Source organism: Neomonachus schauinslandi, chromosome 5 (genome assembly GCF_002201575.2).
Source record: "Neomonachus schauinslandi chromosome 5, ASM220157v2, whole genome shotgun sequence".
Classification (NCBI taxonomy): Eukaryota; Metazoa; Chordata; class Mammalia; order Carnivora; family Phocidae; genus Neomonachus; species Neomonachus schauinslandi.
This window is the reverse complement of record NC_058407.1, coordinates 3,297,098-3,322,358: the sequence shown is the minus strand read 5'-3', so window position 1 is coordinate 3,322,358 and position 25,261 is coordinate 3,297,098. Positions and strand designations below refer to the sequence as shown.

The 25,261-nt window shown below is 51.3% G+C and overlaps 1 protein-coding gene across 3 annotated transcripts in view; it reads left to right on the top strand.

Annotated features, from left to right (window-relative positions):
• Window positions 1–25,261, top strand: part of TBC1D22A (TBC1 domain family member 22A) — a 319,187-nt gene that overhangs the window by 104,617 nt on the left and 189,309 nt on the right. For 2 of the 3 annotated variants that reach the window (XM_044915765.1, XM_021687820.1), the window contains one exon: window positions 12,200–12,314. The exons of the other annotated variant lie outside the window; for it this stretch is intronic. In XM_044915765.1, coding sequence (XP_044771700.1) covers window positions 12,200–12,314 — 115 coding nt within the window. The remainder of the gene's footprint in view (window positions 1–12,199; window positions 12,315–25,261) is intronic. 3 annotated transcript variants of the gene reach the window in all.

Here is a 25,261-nt window from a genome sequence, read left to right as displayed (position 1 = left end):
GCAGAGAGCCCGATGCGGGACTCGATCCCAGGACTCTGGGATCATGACCTGAGCCGAAGGCAGACGCTTAACCATCTGAGCCACCCAGGTGCCCCATCTGTTTTTATTTTTTAAAGATTTATTTATTTGAGTGAGAGAGAGAGAGAGAGCGTACATGCGTGCATTTGGGGGGAGGAAGAGGGAGGGGGAGAGAGAAACTCAAGCAAACTCTGTGCTGAGCATGGGTCCTCCTGACACAGGGCTTGATCTCACAACCCTGAGATCATGACCTGAGCCTAAACTGGGAGGCGGACACTTAACTGACTGTGCCACCCAGGTGCCCTGCCTTTTTGCATCTTAAGACGTTCTGTTTAACCTCATGATTTCAAAGAAGTCTGAATCTTTCTCCCAAGAGTTTTAAAGTTCTGTCCTTTAGGTTTAGAGCCATAATCTGTTTGGAATGGACTTTATGTGCGTGGAGTTTGATGTGGCAGTCTGATTTCTGAACACGTTCCCCACGTGGATAAGCAGTTGTGCCCCCACCCATGGATCGGCTCGGTCTTAAATCAGGATTCCATACATATGTGGGCTCCGTGTGGGTTGTCATCCATTCTGCTGGTCTGTCTGTCCGTTTGTCCCTCTGCTGGCTTCCTCTTCTTGCTTCTGTGGTTTTGCCATCCTGCAGGCCAGGCTGCCCGTCCCTCATTCTGGGCCATTCGTGAAAATGTAAAATCAGCTCGTTAGTTTCATGAAAATCCTAGAAATCACATTGAATCTGCCCATCAGTTGGAGAGAATTCACATTTTGTTTTTGCATTTCTTTAGTTCTCTGGATCTTTTATTTTTATTTATTTATTTTTAAAGATTTTATTTATTTATTTGACAGAGAGAGACACAGCGAGAGAGGGAACACAAGCAGGGAGAGCGTGAGAGGGAGAAGCAGGCTTCCCGCGGAGCAGGGAGCTCGATGCCTGCATCGGGACCCTGGGATCATGACCTGAGCCAAAGGCAGACGCTTAATGACTGAGCCACCCAGGCGCCCTGGATCTTTTATTTTTAAACAATGTTTTCTTTCTTGCCTTCTTTGGATACTCTCTAGAAAGGCTGTTGACTTCTGTCAGTGAATCTTCTATCTGGCACATTTTACTAACTTCTTTCATCAGTTCTCATGTTTTGTGTGTGGATGTGGTTGAGGTTTTAGAGAAGGTAATTATATTACTTGTGGATAATGGCAGTTTCTTTTTCTTTTCTATTTTGTTTTGCTGGCGAAAACTCCTGCCACAATGCTGAGGACAGTGGGGGAAGCAGGCATCCCGGTGTCGGTCCTGATCGTAACGGGAGGCATGTTCACATTATACTGACTTAGGGTAGTTACTCTAAGCCTTACAGATGCTGTTTGTCATGTGAGGGGTGCTGCCTTGCTCGTGGTGTTGAAGTCATAAATGGTTGTTGAGGTCTAACAAGTCCTTCCCCCGCCGTCTGATATGAGAATATTTTTGCGCCCTTATTCTCTTAACGTGGTGGATTTTATTTGTAAACTTCCTGGTATTGAGGGACTGTATCTTCTGGAAGTAAGTCTGGTTGTTGGGGGTGGATTGTTCCAGGGCCTGGCGGGAGCAGGTCAGTGGCCATCTGGTGAGCTGCACCGCCAGAAGGGAAGTCTGGTCGCTCCTGAATTTGAAAAATGCTTTTTTCTGACCAGCCCATTTCTTCACAACGCTTTGACGTGTAGCTGTGGTTGTTGTGTTGAATCTTTGGTCTGGTAGTAGTGACACTGTGCTGTTCTGTTTGAAAGTGTTTTGAGTGTAGTGAGAAATCTGTGCCTTTGCTAACCTATTAAACACTTGTCTCGAGCGCAGAACGTGGGGCGTAAATTGTCATGTTTGAAGGAGGTGAGTGTCAGGTAATTCCCACACCACACTCGGCCTCATTGCTTGCTTTAAGAGAGCTCTACGTTATTAATTAACATCGTGACAAATCATCAGGGGCCGTCTTGGTGTGTCCGGCGGCTATTCTGTGTGATAGGTGGCTGCCTTTTAGTGCACACGTTACATCTGTTACGGGCTCTTACTTGGTGCCATTCATCAGGTGTTAGAATTCATATGGGGCTGGTGTTCCTTGGGTCGAGTTGCAAAAGCTTGTGCTGTGGTAACTTCTTTCTGGGCCACGCTGCTCCTGGGTTTCCAGGGATGCGAGCCCCCCAGTCCTTCCAGCAGAACTGTGGATGATGATGTCCCTTGCACAGAAATGACCTCCGTGGTGCTTTGTGTGCTGTGTGTGGGTCATGCATATGGTAGAGTGTTCTCAGATCTCTGAAATCAGCTTTTGTAAGTCCTCATGGGCACAGCGGCCTTCTTGGGTTTAGTGTCTTTCATGTTTTAGACCACAGAGTGGTTCAGCAACCGGAGCGCCCCGCGGTGCTGGCCGGGTCCTGCCTTGGGGACCCATGAGGGCATGGCATGTTTGCAGAGTGAAGACGGGGACCTCTCGAGCCCTCCCGGGAGCCTTCTGTGCAGGGATGTCCTTTGAGTTTTTTAGGAGAAACCTTTCTTGGTGCTCAGGCGTCTGATGTCTGGCAAGCGAATGAGCTGGGAATGCCTGCCACGTTTGCATTTTTTTCAGCCCCGGTGGTGACAGTAACAGCTCTTTTATTACTGTTCCTGAGTGTAAGCTGGTTCGTAGAAAAGATACTTTGGGAAGAGTTTCAAGTTCGAACTACTTTTAATGAATTCCGACTCTTTAGACAAGCACATCAGGAATGTTAACAGAACTTTAGCAGCTAATAAGACCCAATGTGTATTCATTGTTTGAGCTGTTTCCCATCATTCTGTGTTTTCACTAAACTTATCCTTACACGCGGCGCATCCTGTCTTTATTGTCCCTTGGCAGATGATATTGCTACTTAAACTGACAGCACATTACTTAATCTTGAGTTAGCGTGCCGTGACGGCTCTCTCCCCTGGCTCACCACGCCACTCCCTCTAGCCGCCCCGTGTGAGCAGCCTTGCTTGCACCTGTCCTGCTGCAGTCACTGAAACCCCTGGACCTCTGGCAGATGACGTGCTGGGGGCTGCGAGCCCCTGAAGAAGTCCGAGTGGACTCCCAGGCCCGGGCGTGGTCTCTGTCCTCAGCACAGTGCTGCCGAAGGGTGGCCACAGACAGGCCTGCAGGAAGTGGAGGGGGTCCTGTCGCTTCGTCCAGAAAGTCTGTGTGTGTGTGTGTGTGTGTGTGTGTTGCCAGCCTTGTTCTGGCCGTGCGCAGAGCTGGAGAACACAGCCCCGATCAGGGTGCTTTGGGGGGACACTTGAATTTGGAGGGTAACGCTGAATTGCTGATGTCCCCGTGTCCCAGTTCTGGGGAGCCTCTGTTTCCTGACCTGGTCCTCCAGCAACCTTGTAGGAAGAAAGTCCTGACTCCCGGGCTGGCCGGCCCCGCCTGCCCCGCGCGCCCCCCCTTGTGCCCCGCAGGCAGGCGGCACAGGCCTAGGGTGTCCTGGTGGTGCCTCTGTTGCAGGCAGTGCTGTAGATGCTGGACGGTGGCTTCTAGCCCCAAGCTCAGCTGCCTTTGGCACGTGGCGGGCAGCTCAGCAGCGCTGTCCTGTGGCCTTCGGTGCTGGCCCTGGGGGCAAGGGCTGGGCAAGTGCAGGCCCAGGGCCCCACGCCCCCCAGGCCGCTGGCTGGGTCTCTCCTCCTGATTCCTGGCTTGGCCCCTCTGGCTTTGGACCCTTGATTTTGGTGACCCGCTGGCTCTGGCCTCTGTCACTTTCTGAGCCCGGCCCCAAGGGAACTCTGCGGAATTGGGCCTGGTCGGTGAAAAGTCTGGCAGTGGCTGGAGCACGCTGTTCTCCTGGCACCTTCCTCAGTAGGGCGCGAGAGCACGTGCAGGAGCCACCTGTCCTTGGGGTTGTACCATCAGTGTGGGCTGACCTCGGTGAATGTCCTTCAGAAGACTCCTCTCGGATTTCGTTTTTAGATGAGACTGTGTCAGGGAGCAGCGGGCCCTGGGGGTGGAGAAGCCAGCAAGAGTGAATGCCTGCTCCCAGTTTGCCCCCCGGCCCATCACTGGGTGTAAATTCAAGGGAACTGGTGCTGAACTCGAACCCCTTAAAGGGTCATGTTGTTGACTTTGAAAACACCTGCTTGGAAAAGGTGATAGGAAAGCCCTGCTTGGTCGTGTCTCTTGGTGATGTCTCTTGCAAGCCTGAGCGCAGAAGCTTGGACATCGCTCGGAGCATGCTGTGAACAAGAGCGGGCGTCAGATGCAGCTTAGAAGCCCCGCAGCATGCGTCCCGCCGTGTTGGGAACGGGGTCCTGTTTCCTCATGGCTTGCTCTCAGCTACGTCTCCTCTGTGGAGAGCTCATTATGATGGCAGTCGAATGGGCCCTCAGAGGTCCCATCCTAATGTGCTTGCAGTCATGCGTGTGGCGGGGGCGGGATCTAAGGTGGGGCGCACTGTCGCTCAGGTCTTCACAGACCTTGTTAGGAATGGGGCTGAGGGTCCGTGAGACGGGAGCTGTCAGAGGGAGGCCGTGGGGACCCTGGGGCCCCACGGGACCATCTCAGGTGGTTTGGGCAGGGAGTTCTGGACGGTGTTGAGTGACTCGGACTCAGACCTGTGGTAGTTGTGACTTCAAACAGAAGCAAAGTCAGATGAAGTGATTTAAGACAAAAGATACAGGATAAATCAGTCAGTGATGAGAAAAAAAAACAAAGAGAAAGCAGCCCTCAGCCTGCCAATGGCATGTGTAGTTTCTGCTCTGGGCCTAGTCCTGCCAATCAGCTTCGCAGCCCGGCCCATGGTCGTCCCGGTGCAGCCTCGAGTGGGCGGGTTAGATTTAGGTCTGGGCCAGGTGTCCTGCAGCAGCCCTGTCTCCTGGGGCCACTGGGCCCCTGTCCTATTCCAGCCCCTGGAAGGGAGCAGGGATGGAAGCTGGAAGGGGGTGGCCAGGGGCACGAGTGAACCTTGGGGCCCTCAGGAGGGGCTGTTGGGATGCTTGCTGCCCTGCGGTTCCTGCTGGCCCCCTCCACCCCAGGCCCCTTTGCCTGGCTACCCTGCATGTGACACCCTCCTCAGTGGGCAGGCAGCTCAGGACTTTGTTCTCCTCCATGTGCTGGATTTATGAGCTCCCAGTGTCACCAGGCATTCTCCCTACATGGAAATCTTTTCTACATTATTGCAATTAATGGCAAGTTTTTCCTCCAGGGAGTCTAGACAAGGCTGAACTGTCTGTCACCTCGTAAAAGGTAGGCTTCCGCCTGCCCTCTCAGATAGATCTCTGCTGCCGTGTGTGCTGGGTGCGGCGTCTGGCCGTGCCGCTCGGCCGAATCGGGCGCGTAGGACTGGGGTGCCTGCCGGGGCAGGTGTGCAGGCCTGGGGCCTGCAGATGCTTTGGTTGGGGGTGGGGCCCCCCGTGGCTTCCTGGTGTGTCCCTGGCGTGGCAGGACAGTCTGACAGGATGAAGAGAGGCCAGTTACTTACCTTCTCTTCCCCCTTTCCTGCCAAAGAAACCTAAATCCTGGTGTTTTATTTCTTATTTTCTAAATTAATGGCTATCGTTAGAGGGAAATAATATGCGGGGAGATATGAGGGGCTCTGGGGGCAGCTCTGTAATGATAGGGAGAGCTGAGTGCTCACCCAGAACAGATGTCAGGGTAAAGGGCCTGTGAGCCGCAGAGTAGACTGCACAAGTGGTTCAGCTGGCGTGGACATTGGCGTGCACCCAGAACTGCGGAGTGGCTGGGTGTCGCTGTCAGGAGTCGGGACGGGCCGGGGGGGCGTGCGTTCCCCGAGGAGGATGCTCGGACGCTTCTCCTGTGGAAAACAGAGCTGATGGGTGGACGTGGGTGCTCTGCCTTGCGCTCACGTGGCACACTCTCCCCATGCCCGGGCCTTGGCTTGTGGCTTGGAGATAGGAGAGTCTTCCGATGATGAACATGAACCCCCCGCATACGGGACCGGGTCATCCTGCGAAGCGTGATGGCTCTGACTCAGCCCAGGGGCTTCCCGAGCCCTGCGTTGTCCCCTTGCCTCCTGGCCGCGTCCCCCTCTGTGCTCTACTCCTCCTGCCTCCTGAAGAACTCCGCGTCAGCCTTCACCGCGCTGTTTGCCTGTCGCCTCCTCTTCAAGTCTCCCTGTGCCACGTGCTCTCCCACCGCCTCCCCTCAGTGCAGCTGAGTCCCCCTGCCCTCCAGTCCGTTTTGCCTCTCCAACAGGTTGGGGGCCCCTGACGTCCCCACTGCCTGGCATCTGAAGAGCTGGGTCTGGAGCACCACTTGATGGAGAAACAGAACAGAACTGCCGGTCCGGCTCCCAGGTGTTGTCTGAGATCTCGCCGGAACGGGAAGGTCCAGGTGCTCACCAATGGCACAGACCTTGGAGAGCAGAGGCAAGAGGGGGCTCAAAACAAAGGGTGGAGGAGCCGGATCATTCACACCTCCATCCAGCAAAGAGTTCCACTGTTTTCCTCTGGGCCCGTTACGTGCCAGGCCTGAGAGCACGGAGTGAGCGGGATGCAGGAGGCCCCTTCCTCAGGGGGCTCAACGTGGGAGTGGTTGGAGCTGCGGCCTCGGAAGAGGGGCTGCTGGCCCGGCTGGGGCAGTACAGGAAGTTGGCTCTCAGGAGGCGGCTCTGGAACTCTGACCTAATGCTGCAGATCAGGGGTGCCCGGGCGTTGCACGTGGAAAGAACACGTGCAGGTGCCTTGAGGTGGGGACAGAAGTTACTGGTTTGGTGAGAGAGGACCCAGCGGAGGTGACAAGGTGGGGAAGGGAGTGGTAGGCCAGGCACCTTGGAGTCGGGGCCAGGAGTTTGCATTTACCCTCTGGCGACCACGGTGTGACCTGATGTGTACCGGGAGCTCTGCTGCCTCTCTGGGGGGTGTGCGGTCCGGGGTGTTAGCAGGGGGACCAGACACGAGATGACGGTCACCAGCTGGTGGCAGTGGAGTCGAGAGCAGGGGTTGGAGCTGGCTGTTTTGGAGGCTGCTGCGGGGGTGAAGACGTGAGGGAGCCCCCGCTGTCCGTGGCCTCGAGGCTGGACCTCCGGGGTGATGACCCGCAGACATGTGTCTCTTTTGTGGCAGGGCCAGGATTTGCGTCTGTTGTCACAAACCTCCACGGCAGGCCGTGCTCTTCGGCATTTTAGCCTGCCTGTCTTGTTAAAAGCCATTTTTGGGGTGCCTGGGTGGCTCGGTTAAGCGTCTGCTTCAGCTCAGGTCATGATCCTGGGGTCCTGGGATGGAGCCCTGCATCGGGCTCTCTGCTTAACGGGGAGTCTGCCTCTCCCTCTGCCCCTCCCCCTTCTTGTGCGCGCTCTCTCTCTCAAATAAATAAATACGATCTTTTAAAAAAAAAGAACCATTTTTGTTTTTGCTTGAACTACTTATCTCTTTATTTACATGTTACTGGGATTAAAGCCTTAATAGTATAATTTTCAGGTTATCAAGAGAGATCAAGTAGAGTTAAGTATAAATAATTTGAACTACCTGACTGATAGCTTTTCTTTAATTAATGGGAAATCTGAATTCTGGAAGTTTTCCCAAAGTAGTACAGATACAGGGCACTCTGCAAGCTGTGAGCGTGAGGGCCGGCCCCTGCTTCTGGAAGCCCCGCACGGGGGCCCAGGTGAAGGGGGCAGTAGGCGATTGCTAGGTTGTTGGCTCCCTTACAGAAGGCTTTGGAAGCACGTGAGCGGTCTGTTTGAGACTGAGAAGGCTCAGCTGCCTCCTCCTGCCTCCTTGCTCAGCCGTGTTCACCAGACGCGTTTGCCCCTGAGTGCTTTCCTCAGTTTCCCCAGGTAATGTCCTGTGGAGCCTAGTCCATCTCAGGATAGCTTGCTCTGGCCTCTCCACGAGGGAAGCTTTGGGACCCGGCCAGCAGGTCTCCCCCGCTGCTTTCTTAGACCTTCTGTGGTCTCTGGGCCCAGGAATCGCGAGCAGGCCACTCCAGTTGCCTGCCCGGGTGCTGGTTGCACTGAGAACACTCATGTCCCCTCCACATTCCCTGCCGTGCGGAGCCGGCTCAGTCATCTGCACCAGCTTTTCTTCTGTGCCAGGGTTGCCAAGCGAAAACCTGCATTCCTGCTTGTGAGTGGGGTTAGGGTGTGTGTGTGTGTGTGTGTGTGTGTGTGTGTGTGTGTGTGAGAGAGAGAGAGAGAGAGAGAGAGCGCGAGTGAAGCGATAGCCAAGTGCTCTGAAAGTCTGGGGCTTAGTGACAGGGTTGGGAGGGGTCCATTGCTGACATGACCACTCCCCCAGGATAGTGAGATTGCAAAGCAGGAAAGGAGATTTCGGTGCCCTGAGCTCTGGCTTTTCCTCCAGTGCACACGCACGTGCCCCACACACCTGCCCGCACACAGGTACCACACATCTGTGTGCACACGCACCTCACACCTGTGCACACATTTCACGTGTCTGTGTACATGCATGTGTACACACCAGGCCCCTCTGATGACCAGGTCCCTGCTAGGCCTCCGACAGGTGGAAACCAAGTTTAGATGTAGTTTGCTCACCAGGAGCTCATTGACGTTGCTGTTTCTTTCTTACCATATAGTTATAATTTTTTGGTGGTCTCTCGTTTTTGATTTGCATATGAAAGCAACTCTTGTGTACTAATGCAGATTGGTGGTGGCATTTTGTAAGCCTCACAAGACCCCCGTTTAGTCAGATACCAGCGTGGACTCCTGGCTCTGCTGCTCTGGGTGAATTGCTTACCCTGTGGCTGCCTGAGCTTTCTCATCTGTATGAGTTACCTGTTCCCGTGTAATGACATCACCACAAACCTAGCACTTCAAACAACACATACTTACTCCTATTTGTTGTCCCGCAGTTTCGGTGGGTCAGGAGTCTGGGCATGTCTTAGCTCAGGATCTCCCCAAGTGGCAATCAGGTGTGGTCTGGGCTGCAGACGCATCTGAGGCTTGACTGGGGAAGGGCCGCTTCCAGGCCCACGTGGTTGCTGGCAGGATTCGGTTGCTGGTAGGCTGTGGAGCTGTGGCCCAGGTTCCTTGCTGCTTCTCAGCTGCCCTCAGGTCCTGGGCACACGGCCCTTTCCTTATGCAGCTCACAGTGTGGGAGCCTGTGTCCTTGAAGCCAGCAGGGAGAGCGTCTCCCAGCAGGACGGTTGTCGTCCTCTGTGACATAATCTTGCACGTCCCATCCCCTGTGCAAAGCAGTGTAGGGCTGTTCACACTCAAGGGGAAGGGGCCACACAAGAGCGCGTACACCAGGAGGTGGGGGGAAGCACAGAGCCATCCGGGGTCTGTCCGCCACGTCGTCTGAAAGGGGTAGTAATCATACCTGCCTCCACGTGTAGAGGAGGATGAGCTAGTGAAGGTGGTCAGGACAGTAGCATTTAGTCGATGTTAGCAACTACGTGATCACACTAGCGTTGTCATTCCTGGGGTTAGGTTGCTTACTGACGCCCACGTACTGCACCGTGGCATTCAGGGCTGTCCCCAGTGACGCCTTCCTGTCCTCAAGGCACTCCTCCGTCTCTCCTTTGCTCTCAGTGGCCTCCGGAATGCAGTGTGTACCACTGTGGAGCCTTTCCACCCACGTGGTGGGGGGCTGATGCTGTCCTTTGTTCCCAGCCCTCCTCAGGCCTGGTTGTCGTGTGGCGACCACAGAGGCCCTTGCTCCCTGCCTTGGGTCACCTGGAGGGTGCCGCAGACAGTGCCCTGCACCATGTGGTTCTCTGTTGTGGTGCCCTGCTCGGGTGCCCAGCCCGGGAGCTTCTTTCAGAGTAGGCTGACCCCATCTCTGGGTGCCCCGCTGCCATGTCTTGAGGGTAGCCCTGTAGAGGGGACAAGGGCCATGCGAAGAATGGCCGAAGGAGTGGCCTGATCCCATCCTGGGTGCTCTTGGGGCCATCGAGCATCGCCTTGTGCAGGGGATGAAGGCCGTGCTGGGAATTGAAGGAGCCACACTCCACCAGGGAGGCATGGGCCAGAGCGGGTACTTTTCACCTCGCTTGGCCCCATTGTCTTAGCTGTGGGTCTCCGGTTGGGGGCCTGCCCGAGCTGACGGTGGGGATGCACCTCCGCTATTCAGGCTCCGCTGTTCCTGGCCACGTCGTGACTGAGCGTGCATGCACGGGAATTCCCCATCTTCCTGGTTGTCTTTGCTAGAACTTTCCCGTGTGGGGTAGAAACCGTCCAGTGAGCTGAACATATACTTCGGGGTCTTATTCGTGAGGAGATGCTTATCTGACTTTCACGGCTCTGCACTGCTCTGTGGTGAACTGTCACAAGTTTGTCCTGCCGGGCACTGCCCCCGCTTGTCCTCGTGCAGCCTGGTCCTGCCTGCTCTCTGTCCCCGGTGCGGTCTCGGCGCTGACTGTGCCCTACGCTTGCTCAGCCTGTCCCTACCCTGTCCACGGCGAGGAAAGGGTTGGGACACTGTCCCGGGCTTTCCTTGTGCCCAGGTGGCCGGGCAGAGCCGTGACTGCTGCGTGGCTGCCCGGAGGCGGGGGGGTGGTGGCTAGGGTCTGCGAGAGGGGTCCTCCCCTGCACGGGCCCCGCGTGCCCGTCTGACCACCGTGCCACTGCAGTGATGGGTCGAGCGCTGCTTCCAGCGTCACCAGGGTGAGGGCGCCCAGTGTGGCGGCACGGTGTCAGCCACGTCGTGTTTGCACAAGAGAAATGGCAAATGATGCCACGTATTGAGTGGTTTTGGTCTTTTGCTCTTGTTTGAATATTCTTGCTAGTTCTCGCTAGAAAGTGGTTGTAAAATGAGACACAGGTATGAATGTATGTGCATGAACGCACGACTCGTTCAGCAGCAGGTCCTTAGCAGCTGCCCTGTTGGGACAGGCTCTGTGCCCAGGTGCCCCGGCTTACGTGCTGGCTACTTTCTTTGTTGGGAGCAAGCACAGTGGATGGGGGCCTGGATTCTAGGGCTGGTGGTGCCCCTTGTTGCCCGTGGGCCCTGGGTTAAGAGACTTCCCCATCTAGGCCCCAGGGCCCCCGCTGTAGAGCTGTGTTGGTGCTGATTTGGGGATGCAGACCACAAGCTCGGTGATATTTGGGAGTGAGGGCAGTGCAGAAAGGGGTTGACCTCCTCGGGTACAAGTGCAGTTAGCCCTACAGGCTTGACTTGTTTGGAAATGAGGCAATTCATGCGCTGTTTGGGCATTTGCTCATTGAGCCTGCCCCGTGTGCCTTCTTAGCATGAGGCCTGGGTCAGCAGCGAGGGTCTTGCAAGGAGAGAGAGGAGGCTAAGCTACTCCTGTGTCCATGGCCTGGGTGATGGAACGGCTGGTGGGAATGTATGTGATGGGAATATGCTGGAGCAGGTGCTCTTGGGTGATGATAACTGTGCACTGATTAAACAAACCAAGCGCATGGATACAGAGAACAGATTGGTGGCTGGGAGAGGTGGGGGTGGTTGTGGGTGCAATGGGCGGGGGTGTCAATGTAAAGTAAGTCAGGGATGTAATGGACAGTGTGCTAACTGTTTAATAATACTGTGTTGCATGTCTCAAAGTTGCTAAGAGATGTTCAAAGTCCTCATCACGAGAGAAGAAATTTGTAACTGTATGGTGACGGGTGTTAATTAGACTTACATATATTACAAAAGATCATTTTGTAATATATACCAATATTGAGTCACTATTCAAATATTGTACACCTGAAACTAATATAATGTCATATGTCACTTCTGCCTCATTTAAAACAGTCTGTTTACCATATGAGGGAAATTCAGAGCATCTTTCCATGTACCCCCTCCCCTGACCACAGCCCCCATCCCCCCACCATGCTTCCTTCCTTCTCTCCATTCACCCATCCATCCTTGGGTGCACCTGCCCACCCGCCTGCCCGGCCCTCTGCTCTCCCGTCCCTCCACACGGAGGGAGCACTCACCCAGAGGCCAGGTGCTGCTGTACCACCTGACCACGTCCTGGGCAGCCGTGTGCAGTCTCTGCCCGCGGGGCTTGGGGCGGGGGCGGACAGTGTCTCCTGTGGGAGCCAGCTCGTGTGGCAGGGCTGAGCCCGGGGCTCAGTGAGACACTGCAATTGCTTTTAAGTCAGTAAGAAATTAAGATAATGGGGATTTTATAAAAAATTAAGTAGCAATTAATACTTTGTTTACATTTTTACTTTTAATATTAGAGACAGTGAAAAATGTTGATTGTATATATGTATTTTGAGGGAAAGAATGCATACATTTTAAAGTTTCTGATGTGTTTACTTTTGCTTCACCACCTGTTCAATTTTCTTGCAGATTTTTGAAAGGATATTGTTTATATGGGCGATACGTCACCCTGCCAGTGGATATGTTCAGGGGATTAATGACCTTGTCACTCCTTTCTTTGTAGTCTTCATGTGCGAACACATAGGTAAGACCATATCATGATGTTTTTTTCCCTGCAGACATTAAACGTGAACTTTGGTGGCCTTGCCAAGTTACTATGCATCATTGCACCAATGTTGAGATGTGCCATTAAGTTAAATGTTGTAATGACAACTAAAAATAGAGAGTATAGTTTCCTCATTGACGCCAGCTTTAAAAAAAGTCTGTAAATCCACGTGTTTAACTACTGAAGAAGACATTAAGATGCAGTTTTTACTCTTACTGTCTTCTTTTTAATCATACACGAGGAGCATGGTTTTGTTCTGATGGCTGGCTTTCACGGGGTGGATTTGAATGGGTCGGGTCAAGGTGATAGAACGTTAGTCGAATGTTCTGCTGACAAGCTAAAACCTGAGCTTTGATTGCATTCTGCAGCACGTTGTCTCCTTTCTACCTTTGATGTTAGTAGCGGTTCATTTTATGGGAATGTTAATTACATGCAAAGTAATTGGTTTAACGGAGATTTAGGTTGGGCAGTGCGGTCTCTCTTTGAGTGCTGTGTATTTTTTTCTCCATTTATGTTATAGCAGTCAACTGTAATATAACTGTACCTGTTATGAACATATGTTAAGTTTTAGAAAAATTCTGAAAATATAAATGTGGGATCTACTTTTTAATTTATCTGTGGATAAAAAATAAATAACCAAAGGAGGGATTTGCTGTTTGCGTGTAGCATTTTTATTAAAAACCAATTTTAATTTTTCTTCACGTGAACCTTCCCGACTTGATATTTGTTTGTTTTTATGAGATTGTGTCTTTAGCCGCTTCAGCTTCTCATCATGGTTGTGATCCGAGGGAGGAGGTTTGGCTGGGACAGATTACTCTCTGAGGACGAGAACATGCTCGTTCAGTGCATTTTATTGCAACCTCTCACACTTTGTTTGCGTTGCTGATTTCATAGGAGGGCTTTCATTGCTAAGCAACTAATGAGGACCACCACGGCTCCGTCTCTAATCGGCTCTCATGTAGGGGAGAAGCCTGCTCCGAGAGCGCTTGCCTTTCTGCTTCTTCCTCCCGCCTTGACAGATAATGAAAATGTTCTTAATGATCCTAGCACAGTAGGGCCTGTCAGTAGACTTCGGGGTTGTTAATTGAAAGAAGAAGTTCAGCTGAGATGTGATTAGAGAATTGATATTCCATGTTAAATAGACCATTTAATTAATGTGGTAAGTAAGTTTGTCTCAACTACTTTACCACCAACTCATGCCGTAAGACCCAAGCCATCCTTAACTGTGTTTGCCTGAATCGTCAGCGAGACGGACTGTGGTGGTCATTGTCTAGAAGAGAGAAGAACCAGAGGAGCTAGGATTTGTGCTCTGTCCTGCCTTCCTGTGACACCCCCCTGCACACACGTGTGCACACGCACCAGAACGCGCACGTGCATCGAGTGGATGTACGGGGTGGTTTGGGGACATTTGTATGAAACGCACCATTTATTTCTGGCAGTTGGCTGTGTCTTTAAGTGGACATGTTTTACCTTTTGGTCCTGGCTTTCAGGTATGATTGGTGGGTGTGAGTTCTTTCACCTCTTGCCATCCGCACTTGGGAGTGTTCGTGTGTCGGTCCTGGTCCACCTCTCCTTACTTTAGAAAGCCTCAGGTCTGTTGAAGTGTCCTGGAGCCCGACCCGCCAGCCTCCTGTGCGGTAGTGTCATTCACCAAGACCTTCATGGGTGGGCGCCGGGGTGCTGGTCTTGGGCAGAGCACCAGCATGTGGAGACCGCGTCAGTTCAAGTCAGCCTGTGTCAAGAGGGCATCTCCTGGTCCTCGGCAGGGTGGTAGGGACACAGGCGAGCAAAGTGAGTATGGTTCCTGCCCCGTTGAGCTTGTGGTTACAGCAGGAAGACAGGTTTTAAACCAGTAACGAAGAAGTTTAAGGAAAACAGACATTCGTGTTATCTTGAGGTGCATGGGGTGCAGTAAAGCAAACCCAGGCCTAGGGCTCAGACGACTCTGTGGCGCTCCAGCTGTGCCTTGTGGGATGAGCAGGGGCGTCGTGTGGAGGGAGCGTGGGAGTGCAGTGGACGGGCTGGAAGACCTGCTGTGATGCTGGGCCTGGTGATGAGGGAGGACGGTCCCCATAGGATGAGTCCCCGCGGCAGCTCTGGGACAAGTCTGCTGGGTGCGGGGAAGCCCGGGCGCTGTGCAGAAGCTCACGGGCACGGCGCACGCGTGCTGCCAGCCACTAGGCTGAAGGTGTTCTGGTTGGCTGGGTTTTTAAGCGGGTAAACCTTAGATGCTTTGCTTATTGAAGATCTTGCAGATACAGTTTTTTCTTTCAGAGGGTGAAACCTGGTCATAGGATTGTGTGGTTTGGATCCCTGAGTGTCCTGCAGGACTTTGGGGTCTGCATTCTGTTCCCACATGACCGTTCAGACGCTCGTGGTGCCCAATGGCACAGGGGTCGGCCCGCGTGCGCCCTCCCTCCCAAAAGATGCCCATGACTCTGTCCTCAGGGCACGCGTGTGTTGTTTTGGTTTTCCTTTCTTCTAAGCTGAACTTTGGGAAACAGTCCCCATTAATTGAGGGGAGAAGAAGCCCCTCCTGGTGTGAGATCCCTCCAGGCACCCTCAGGCTGTGGTGGGCAGAGCTGCCGGGCCTGATCGGGAGCCGGGCTTTGCCCGTGGAGGGTTTGTTGCGGGTCCCCGGCTCCAGGCCTGCCGTGCTCCTGCTGGTTCATGAGGGAGGAGGGGAATCCGGCATCAGCTCCAACAACTGTGATGTCCCAGGCAGGGCAGCCACTTCTGAGCAGCAGGGGTCCTGACTTTGCAGGTCCTGCCACATAGCGGCCTTTTAATGCCATGTTTTGTGACTTGAAAAAGACGGAGATGGGAAGTGAACAGTGGCTGACGTATCTGGGGTTGACAAACAGGGTCTGATTCGTAGGACTTTGGCTCATCAAGTAGATTAACTGCTTCCTTTGCAGAGGGTTGGTTCATCTTCATGGGGAGGCTGGCCAGGATGATGAGTGGTGGAAGCAACTTGCAGGGCATGAAGAAATGGTCAGAGAACACGGGGAAGCCGGGAACAAGGGGAGAACAGGAGTAGCCTGGAAATGGAGCAGCATGGAGCTGGTCCAGTGGCCCTGACGGTCTCCCAGGGCTGTTAACACAGCGCTGGGACGGGTCAGAGTCGTGTGCCACTGGCTCAGGTCTCCTCGCGGAGCACCTCACTGCTGGGGAAAGGCCGTTTGGTCCCACTTTCAAAGGTCACAGCGTCCCCTGATGCAGGTTTAGCACACGCACGTCTATGCTAACAGGCACATGCGTGTGTGCACACACAGCGCATGCCAACCACCACTTGCCTACGTAAACGTGGCACAGATCCTTGACTGCCCTCTGAATGGGCCCACAGTCTTGGGTGGGCTCTGGAGGCTGTCATCCTCAGGAGGGGTGGGGGAGGAGGTCAGGAGACTTCCTGTGATCTCAGAGGTAGGGTGGCAGTGTGCAGAGCCCGTCCAGGCGTGGAGTCTGGTAAGTACAGTCATTTAGGGCGCACTGAAGCCTGGGGAGTCCCCATGAGTGGAGTTCTATAACGGGAGTGGATAACATGCTCAGAAAATCCGCCGTGGAAGAGTGCCCGATGCCGGGAAGGTTTGGGAATTTAAGGGGCTGAAGCCTTAGGGATAAGAAGCTTTAGGTGCATAGATGCTAGGTTTGCCGATGTGTGAGTGTGCCCGTTCTTGATCCGAGCCACGCCTTGGTGCCTGATCATGCAGAGTGCATCCTTGACCCAGAGGCCAGGCAGAGTGTGCAGGACTGCCTAGCCAGCACACCTGGTAGATATGTCACCTTCCTCTCGAAACAGGCATGTGACAGGTGCTTGAATTTTACCTTTTGGAAGTTAGAGGAAGCAGCAACGTAGCTGCTACTTCGGACTTAGTTCAGGCCCCTGAGGAAGGCAGGTCTAGAACAAGGTTGAGAGAGGACCCACGCTGTCCCAGCAAAAACAAGGACCGTGTGCACAGAGAGACATCGTGGGCTGATGGGAGCAGGCCCAGAGGCAGGTGAAGGCAGGGCCTGGCACTGGAGAGAAAGCCTGGCCCGCGAGGTGGTGAAGGGGTTGACGTAGAGGGGAAGGAGGCTGATGGGAGTGGAGGGTGAGGAGAAGGAGAAGTCTGGCATGTTCCTAGGGTCCAAGGTGGATGTGGTGCCATTGTCCTGGACAGGCAGCTGGTTTAGGAGGTGAGATGACCATTCTGGGTTCGGACACGTTGATCTGGAGCTGGGGGAGAGGTTTGCACTGGGGGTTGCGATGAGAATTGTAGCCCTGGGGGTGGCAGCTGAGAGGCGTGGGTCTGAATGTGCTTATCCAGAGTCCTGCGGTCACCAATGTGTTAGGGGTCTACGGGGACCTGACAGTGGAGGTTTATGGCTCTCTCCTACGTTGGCGTCTGGATGTCAGCAGTCCAGGCCTGTGCTGCTGCTGGGGGTGAGTCATCAGGGGCCCCGTGGTAACGTTCAGCGCTGGAACCTGGCCGCCGGGGTTCAGACCCAGGCTCTGCCCCTTACCAGCTGTGCATGGCCTTTGTCGACGTGGGAATCGGAGGGCATGGCACCATTGCCTTGGTTGCCGTGAGGCCCGTGGGAGTTACTGTGTGAAGAGCTTCGAGCCCGTGTGTGCAGGTGCTGAGTGTCCAGGGAGTGTGCTGTTGACGTGATTGTTGTGCTGTGTCCCTTCTTTGCCTTGGTCCATGGCTTTCCCCCGCATGAGAAGGTCACTCTGGGTACCTCCGTAGGGTCCACATTCTAGGTATGGGAAGAGGGAATTGGTGCAGGGCACAGGGCCAGAGGTCAAAGGGGCATGTCGGCTGAGTGTGCCCACATTCAGAAGCCTTCCTGCTTTCCCTCGTTGGCCCCTGCCCCCCTGCCAGCTGCAGGGGTGAGGCAGAGAGAGACTCCCGCCGTCCTCCTCCTAGAGTGGAGGGGGCGGGACAAGATGTGCATGCCCAACGGGAGCGATGGGCAGTTGTGGAATCAGGCAAGAAGGCCTGGGGTGAGGCGTCCCCAAAATCAAGGGAGGGGACACTTTCAGGGAGGGAGGGGTCAGCCGAGTCCAGTGCCACCGAGATGCAGCCTGGAAATGACCCAGGGGCTTGACAGTGTGGATGTTATGGGTAACCTGCCAAAAACGGGCTGCAGAACGGTTGCAAGTCCCTCTTGCCGCCTGCCGCCCGCCCTTCCCACAGGGATGCCGACTGCGAACCCCCGCCTGGGGGGTGCCTTGGACAGAAAGTGCCCTGGGCCTCTCACATCTTTAGTTAGTTGGTTAGTTACTTCATTGAGGTAGAGTTAGCATCTAGTACTCTCTTAGTTTCAGGATACAGCATGACAATTTGGCATTTTTTAAAAAAGATTTTATTTATTTGAGAGAAAGAGAGAGCACAAGCAGGGAGAGTGGCAGGCAGAGGGAGGAGCAGACTCCCGCGGAGCAGGGAGCCCAACTCGGGACTCGATCCCAGGACCCTGGGGTCATGACCTGAGCCGAAGGCAGACGCTTCACCGACTGAGCCACCCAGGCGCCCCCCCGAATTTGGCATTTTTATCCCCTGTGAAGGGGTCCCCGCTGTGGGTCTACTTAACACCTGTCACCACAGACAGTCACAAAATTTTTTTTTTCTTGGGATGAGAGCTTTTAAGATTTATTCTCAGAACAACTTTCAGACACAGGATACCGTGTTATTCACTGTAGTCGCCACGCTGCACATCCCGACCCCGTGACTTAGTTACTTCAGCACTGGAAGTCTGTGCCTTTGACCCCCTCCTCCCCTTGCGCCCCCACCCCCATCCCGGCTTTTCATTCTGGAAGGTTTTCGTGTATGCAGCTAGCAGAATGATGGCTCGATGAAGCTCGCTGTGCCGTCTGCCCGGCTTCCGGGGTCGTCCGCACTCCGCCCTGATTTCTCTTCTGCTCCCTGACCCCCAGCCAGTCATTACTGTTATTACCTAAAACATAGCTCTATTGAGATATAGTTTACATACCATAAAACTCACCCACTGTGAGTGGGAGATTCAGTGGTATTTAGGGAATTCACACAGTGCAACCATAAGCACGATTTCAGGATCTTTTCACCGCCCTGAAAGGAAATCCTGTACCAACAGTGGTCCCTCTGCCCCGCCCCATCCGCCAGCCCTGCGCCCACACTCATCTGCTCTCTGTCTCCGTGGGTTGTCTCTCTTGGACATTTCACGTAAATGCAGTCATACAACAGGGGGCATGGCACCATTGCCTTGGTTGCCGTGAGGCCCGCGGGAGTTACTGTGTGAAGAGCTTCGAGCCCGTGTGTGAGCGGCTGCTGGGTGCGTCTTCTGCACGTTCAAGGTCCGTCCAGGTAGCAGGTGTTGGCACTTCAGTCCTTCTTGTGGTCAGATGACCTCTGGTTACATGGATACAGCACGTTCTAGTCATCCACATATCCCCTGATGGACGTTTGGGTTCTTTCTACTTTTTGGTTATTATGAATGCTGCAGCAGTGACCCCGTGTGCGAGGCGTAGCACGCATGTGCTTTCATCTCTGGGCGTCTGTGGACCCAGCGGTCACATGGCAGCTGCCGTTGGACGTTCCTGCCACAGCGTGGGAGGGTTCCTGCAGACCCACATCCTTGCCAACACTTGCTACCGCTTTGTATTTTTCAAATGAGGTGGAAGTTACAGGTGTCCCTTCTGACCTCTGGGTCCTGTGACTCGGTTTCGCCCTGTCCCTGCGTCGCCGTGTTGTTTCCCTTCTCCTCTCCTCTCAGCCCCGTTGATTTCAGCTCCTTGAAGCAGGATGGCGTCTCACGTGTGAGTGTGCTTGGCACAGACTGGAAGCTCAGCGGGCCCTGTACTGAGCCAGATCCCTGCGGGGTTTTTGTGTGTGTTGTGCAGTTAGAAAACATGCTTTTCGGTGTGTGAGTAGAAGTACCTGCTCAGTATAGCAAAGCTGGGAAGCTGAGGCAGCGTGGCAGGAAGCCAGAGTCCTTGACTTTGACAGCCCTACCATTGACAAGGGGAGCCTGGGTTTATGTCTCTTTGCAGCCATGCAGGGAGGGCTGGGGAAGGAGCTCCCCTCTCTCCATCCCTGCACTCACGCTTCCCACCCGAGGGGTGGCTGCTTGGCTGGGGGGAGTCTCGCATCTGCCCGGGCCCCATTTCTGTGCCTCGGGGTGGAGTCACGGTGTTACCTGTTCCAGTGCCTTCCCGTGGTGAGCCCTCCTCTGGCCTCCTGCTGCCCACGGCCAGGCCTCCAAGTGCCTGGGCCTCTTCTCTGGGCTGTTGGCTGGGAAGCCAACTTGGCCCTGGTTTCTTCCTTCCTAGGCTCAGGTCCTCAGGTGGGTCCCAGCATCTAGATCTGCACGGGAGTAGGGAGGGCTCATCTAGCCTTGAGCCTGAGCTGTGTTTTTCCACCTGTCCTCTGTGTCAGGCCCCTGTCGGTTGCTCATTACTAATCACTCTGGTTCCTGTCCTGTGTGTGCCCCGGCAGGCGGGTGCAGGATGGGGCCAGGCCCACGTCAGCCCTCCAGGGTACCAGCTGTTTGGGTATAGTTCCTCTGTCTTTTCTTTGTGCGTTGTAATTACTTAGTCGAGGGCATATTGTGTATAAAATTCTGTTTTGTGCTCTTTTCCCATTTAACCTTATAACAAGCTTTCCCCTGTATCATTAAGAAATCTTTGTAAAGATCATTTCTACCTCCTGCACATAATATTCCATTGAGATAATATAGCATATTTCATGAAACGCTTCTACTGTTGTTGGATTTTTTTTTTTAGGCTTTTTCCCTCCAGGCATATTGTAATTTTAAAGTAAAGACTGTATTTTTCAAGTGGCAACTGTCATATTCCTTTTAACAGTGTTAAATTTGATTTAGAATTAAGAACCATTCCCTCACCTTGCATTGCACAATTTTTTAAGATTTTTATTTTATTTTATTTTATTTATTTGAGAGAGAGAGAACGAGAGAGAGCACATGAGAGGGGGGAGGGTCAGAGGGAGAAGCAGACTCCCCGCTGAGCAGGGAGCCCGATGCGGGACCCGATCCCGGGACTCCAGGATCATGACCTGAGCCGAAGGCAGTCGCCCAACCAACTGAGCCACCCAGGCACCCTGCATTGCACAATTTAAGCAGAAAATTATATTTTAGTTTTAAATATTTTCATCAGGGTGAAAAACAGAGCAGCATCCCCCAGCCCCTATCATCTGTGCTATTAAATTTAGAAACAGTTCTGGTGGGGCACTTTGGATGGACACCTCAGGCTGACTGTGTGTGGGTTGGGCCTGTGGGAAGAATGGTTGGGATGGCAAGGGGTGTTTGTCCATTGGTTCTCATTATTAGCCTGTGTTAAGCTCCAATCAACTTGATTCTGTGTGTCATTTTCTCTTAAAGGAAATTACTTTTGACAGCAAATATGGAAAGGAACTGGAATAAACAATTTACTCACTTAAGAAAATTAAGAATATGTATTTTTATGTTCCTGTATGTAAGTCAGAATCTCAAAAGTACAGGTTGTTTTTCAGTACGTTAGTTTTGCCCAGAGAAGACGGTCAGCACACATTTGCACTTGGCACAGACTGGGGTTTGTGGGGCTGTAATTAATGCCCGATTGACGCAGGAAGTCAGCCCCCACAACCACTCAGGCCGCGTGGGGGAAATCATGTGGGGGATTTGCGATTCACCGACGGTGAGCGGGTGTGGTCATTCTTTCGCCTGTCTCCACTCTTGGAGTATAAATTGGGCTCTGGTCACAGCGGGGAAAGAAGAACTGCTGCCAATGATGAATTCGTTTCAGAAATTGTCGCCCTCCCTTCCCTTGTTTGCACTGAAGTCTTGTCTCATTGCGCTTTATTTTCTCCACGGGTCACATGAACCAGAGCGGCTGCTGGGTGCGTCTTCTGCATGGCTTCCGTGCGTGTTCGTCATGGCTTCGTTGTTCCCAGAGAGCGTGAGAACAGGGAGTTTCCTGTGGATGTTCTAGTTCCTGTGGGGACCCAGGGGGGCAGAGGGCCCTGGAAATCGGGGCGTCAGAGCCAGAGCCGGGAGGGCTGCTGGTTTTGCAGCCCCAGCAGTGACAGTGAGGTGCCACGTCCTTGCAGGGCCTGTGACTCATACGGAGTCATATTTTCTATTTACAAACATGTTGATAATCCAAGTAATGGCCTTCTTGTTAAAAGTTAGAAAACTCTGTGACAGTATGGGTCCATGGCCCAGAAGCTGTGTCACTTGCATGTTTTGTTAATTTCCTCTGGCCTTCATGTCAATGTGCTTTTTTTTTACATGGTAGCAATTATGTTATGCAAGCACATTTTAATATTGCTTTTTTAAAATATCTAAGCATTTTCTGAAGTCCTAAAACATTTTTTGAAATGTCTTTTTAATAAGTAGTGACATGCGACTTTCAATGATGGGTGAGAAACTGGACGGAAGGTCAGCAAGCAACTAGAAAGAAGACTAGCGACTGAACGGCAGCTGAGCTAACTCGTCTCCGGAGCACTGCACCCAACAGCAGTGGGACACACACGCTTCCCAAGTGCATGTGGAACAGTCTCCAGACCACGTGCCAGGCCATAAAGTGAGCCTCGGTACATTTGAAAGGATGGGAGTCATACAAAGGGTGCTCTCTGACCTCAAGGACATTTAGTTAGGTATCAGTTATAGCAGGAAATGTGAAGAAATTGGCAAATGTGTAGAGATAAGCAGTGAGTCAGAGAAGAAATCGTAAGGAAGATTAAGAAGTAACTTTGAGATGAATGGAAAAGAAAACACAACATACCAAAACTTAGGGGATACATCTATGTCGGACTCCAAGAGAATCTGTGGTCTTCAATGACTGTGTAGAAAGAACATCAAATCATTAACTTAACTCTTCGGTTTTTAGAAACCACAAAAGGAAGAGTATTCTGAAGCCAAAACAAACAGCAGGAGGGAAATAAAGACTATAATAGAAATAAATGAAATAGAGAATAGAAAAACAATAGGGAAAACCAACAGAACCAAAGCCGGTTCTTCAGAAATATCAACAAAGTAGACAAACCGTAGCCTAGATTAACCTGGAAGAAGAGAAGACTCACATCACTAAAATCATGAGTGGGTTTAGAAATAAACAGCATTAAGGGAACACTATGAACAGCTCTCTAAATCAGGTAATGTAGATGTAATGGGGATATTCCTAGAAAGACACAGATTACCCAAACTGACTATGACGGTAATTTTATACCAACTTGACGAGGCAGTGGTGCCCCTTGTTTGGTTAAACACCAGCATGGACACTGCTGTGATGGTATACTTTAGGGGTGATTAACGTTTAAATCAGTAGTCTTTGACTAAAGCAAATTATCTTGCTTGATGTGGGTTGGCCTCATCCAGTCAGTTGAAGGGCTAAGAGCAAAGACTGAAATTTCCTGAAGAAGAAGAAATTCTTCTTAAGGCACAGAATGTGTCTGAATTTCTAGCCCACTGGTCTGTCCTGCAAATGTCAGACTTGCCAGTCCCCGTAATTATGTGAGCCTATTCCTTAAAATAAGTCTGTTTCTCTCTGTCTCAATGTGTGTGTGACCATGTTTATTGGTATTAGTATATAAGAGCAATATATATGAGGCTGAATTACTAATTTAAAAAAACTACAAAGAGAAGTCTAAGACCAGATGACTTCAGTGGTGAATTCCACCAAATATTTAATAAAGAATTAATACCACCCTTTCACAAACTTCCAAAAATAGAAGAGAAGGAACACTTTTCAGTTCATCCCATAAGGCTCATATTTTCCTGTTATCAGAATGAGACAAAGACATCACAAGGAAAGAAAACCACAGACCAATATCCCTTATAGAGATGGATGTAACAATCTTCAATAAAACATTGACAAACAGAATGTACCAATATAGTAAAAGGATTATGCATCATGACAAATGGGATTTATCCCAGGAATGCAAGGTTGGTCCAACATATAAAAATCAATCAGTGCAATACACCTGTTAACAGAGTAAGGGACAAAACCCACATAATGACCTCAACTGAGACAGAAAAAGCATTTGACAAAATTTTGCACCTTTTCATGATAAAAACACTCACCAAATTAGGAATAGAAGAATTTCCTGGTAAAGAGCATCCATGAAAAACCCACAATTAACACCATAGTCATTGGGAAAGACTGAAAGCTCTCCCCTTAAGATCAGGGGCAGGACAAGGGTATCTGCATTCTCTACTCTTCAACATTGTACTGGTTCTAGTCAGTGCAGTTAAGCAAGAAATTGAAGCAAGAGGCATCCAGAATGGAAATGAAGAGGTAAAAGTTGTCTCTCTTTGCAGATGAAAGATCTTGTATATAGGAAATCCAAAGGAACCCACTAAAAAACTATGAAAGCTGCTAAATGAGTTCAGGAAGATTATAGGATACAAGATCGAGATATAAAAAGCAGTTATAGGGGCACCTGGGTGGCTCAGTTGGTTAAGCGTCTGACTCTTGGTTTCGGCTCAGGTCATGATCTCAGGGTCCCGAGTTTGAGCCTGCTTTGGGCTCTGCGCTCAGTGCAGAGTCTGCTTCTCCCTCTCCCTGTGCTCCTCTCCCCTGCTCATGCCCCCCCAATAAATAAAATCTTAAAAAAATCAGTTATATGCCTATACACTTGCAACGTGAAATCCAAAAATGAAAATATGAAAACAATTTCATTTACATTAACATCAAATTGAATAAAATTAGGTGTTAATTTAGCGAAAAGGTATAAGATTTATATTTTGAAAACTGTAAAACATTGTTGAAAGATACTAAAGATTTCAGTAAATGGGCAAACATCCCACGTTCGTGGATTGGAACACTTTATAGTGTTAAGATGGTGGCCCTCCCCAAATTGATGTAAAGATTCATTGCAACCCTGTCAAAGCCATAGTGACTTTTTAGCATAGAATGACACATTTATCTTTAAATTCATATGGAAATTTAAGGGACCCAGAATAGTCAAAACAATCTTGAACAAGGACCAAGTTGTAGGACTCAAACTTCCTGATATCAGAACTTACTACAAAACTACAACAATCAAGCAAATGTCATCCTGGCATATGGATAGACATGTAGGTTAATGGAAAAGAATTGAGAGTCTAGAAATAAATCTTCATGTTTATGGTCAGTTGATTTTTGACAAGGATGTCAAGACAATTAAATTGGGAAAATGGTGTTTTTGAACAAATGGTACTGGGACAACTAAGTCTCAACTTGCAAAAAAAAAAAAAAAAAAAAAAAGAAAAAAGAACATCCCTGGGTCTCTCCATACACAAAAATAAAATGAATCATAGACCTCAGTGGAAGAGCTAATGCTATGAGAAGACATAGGAGTAGATCTTCATGACCTTGGGCTAGGCCATGTCTTCTTAGGTATGACACCAAAAGTGAAGGTGACAAAAGAGGAATGTAGGTAGTTTGGATGGATAACATCAAAATTAAAACTTTTGTGCTGTAAGCAATAGTCTCAAAGGAAGTGAAAAGACATCTTCAGAATGGGAGAAAATGTTAGCAAATTGTATATCTGATAAGAGACTTAAATCCATAATAACATAAGGAGCTCTTCTAACTCAGTAAGAAGACAAGCTAATTAAAACATGAGCAAAGTGTTTGGACAGAAATTTCTCCAGAGAAGATGTATAAATGGCCAGTAAGCACATGAAGAAACCACAGCGAGGTTCACCATTTCATACCCACCACGGTAGCTAGAATCAAAAAGGGGAACAGTAGCAAATGTTAGCAAGGGTGCGGAGGAATTCGAAGTCTCTTGTGTTTTTGAGGGGAACGTGAGACTGGTGTGGCCACTCCGGCAGACAATCTGGCATTTCTCGAGAGTTGGACACAGTTACTGTGTGAGCATTCGTGGGAGCATCGTTCATTAAAGCCAACCCAGATGTTCATCAGCTGATGCACACGGTAGTGAAGGGTGGTACACCCACACGGTGTGACGTCACGGAGCAAGAGA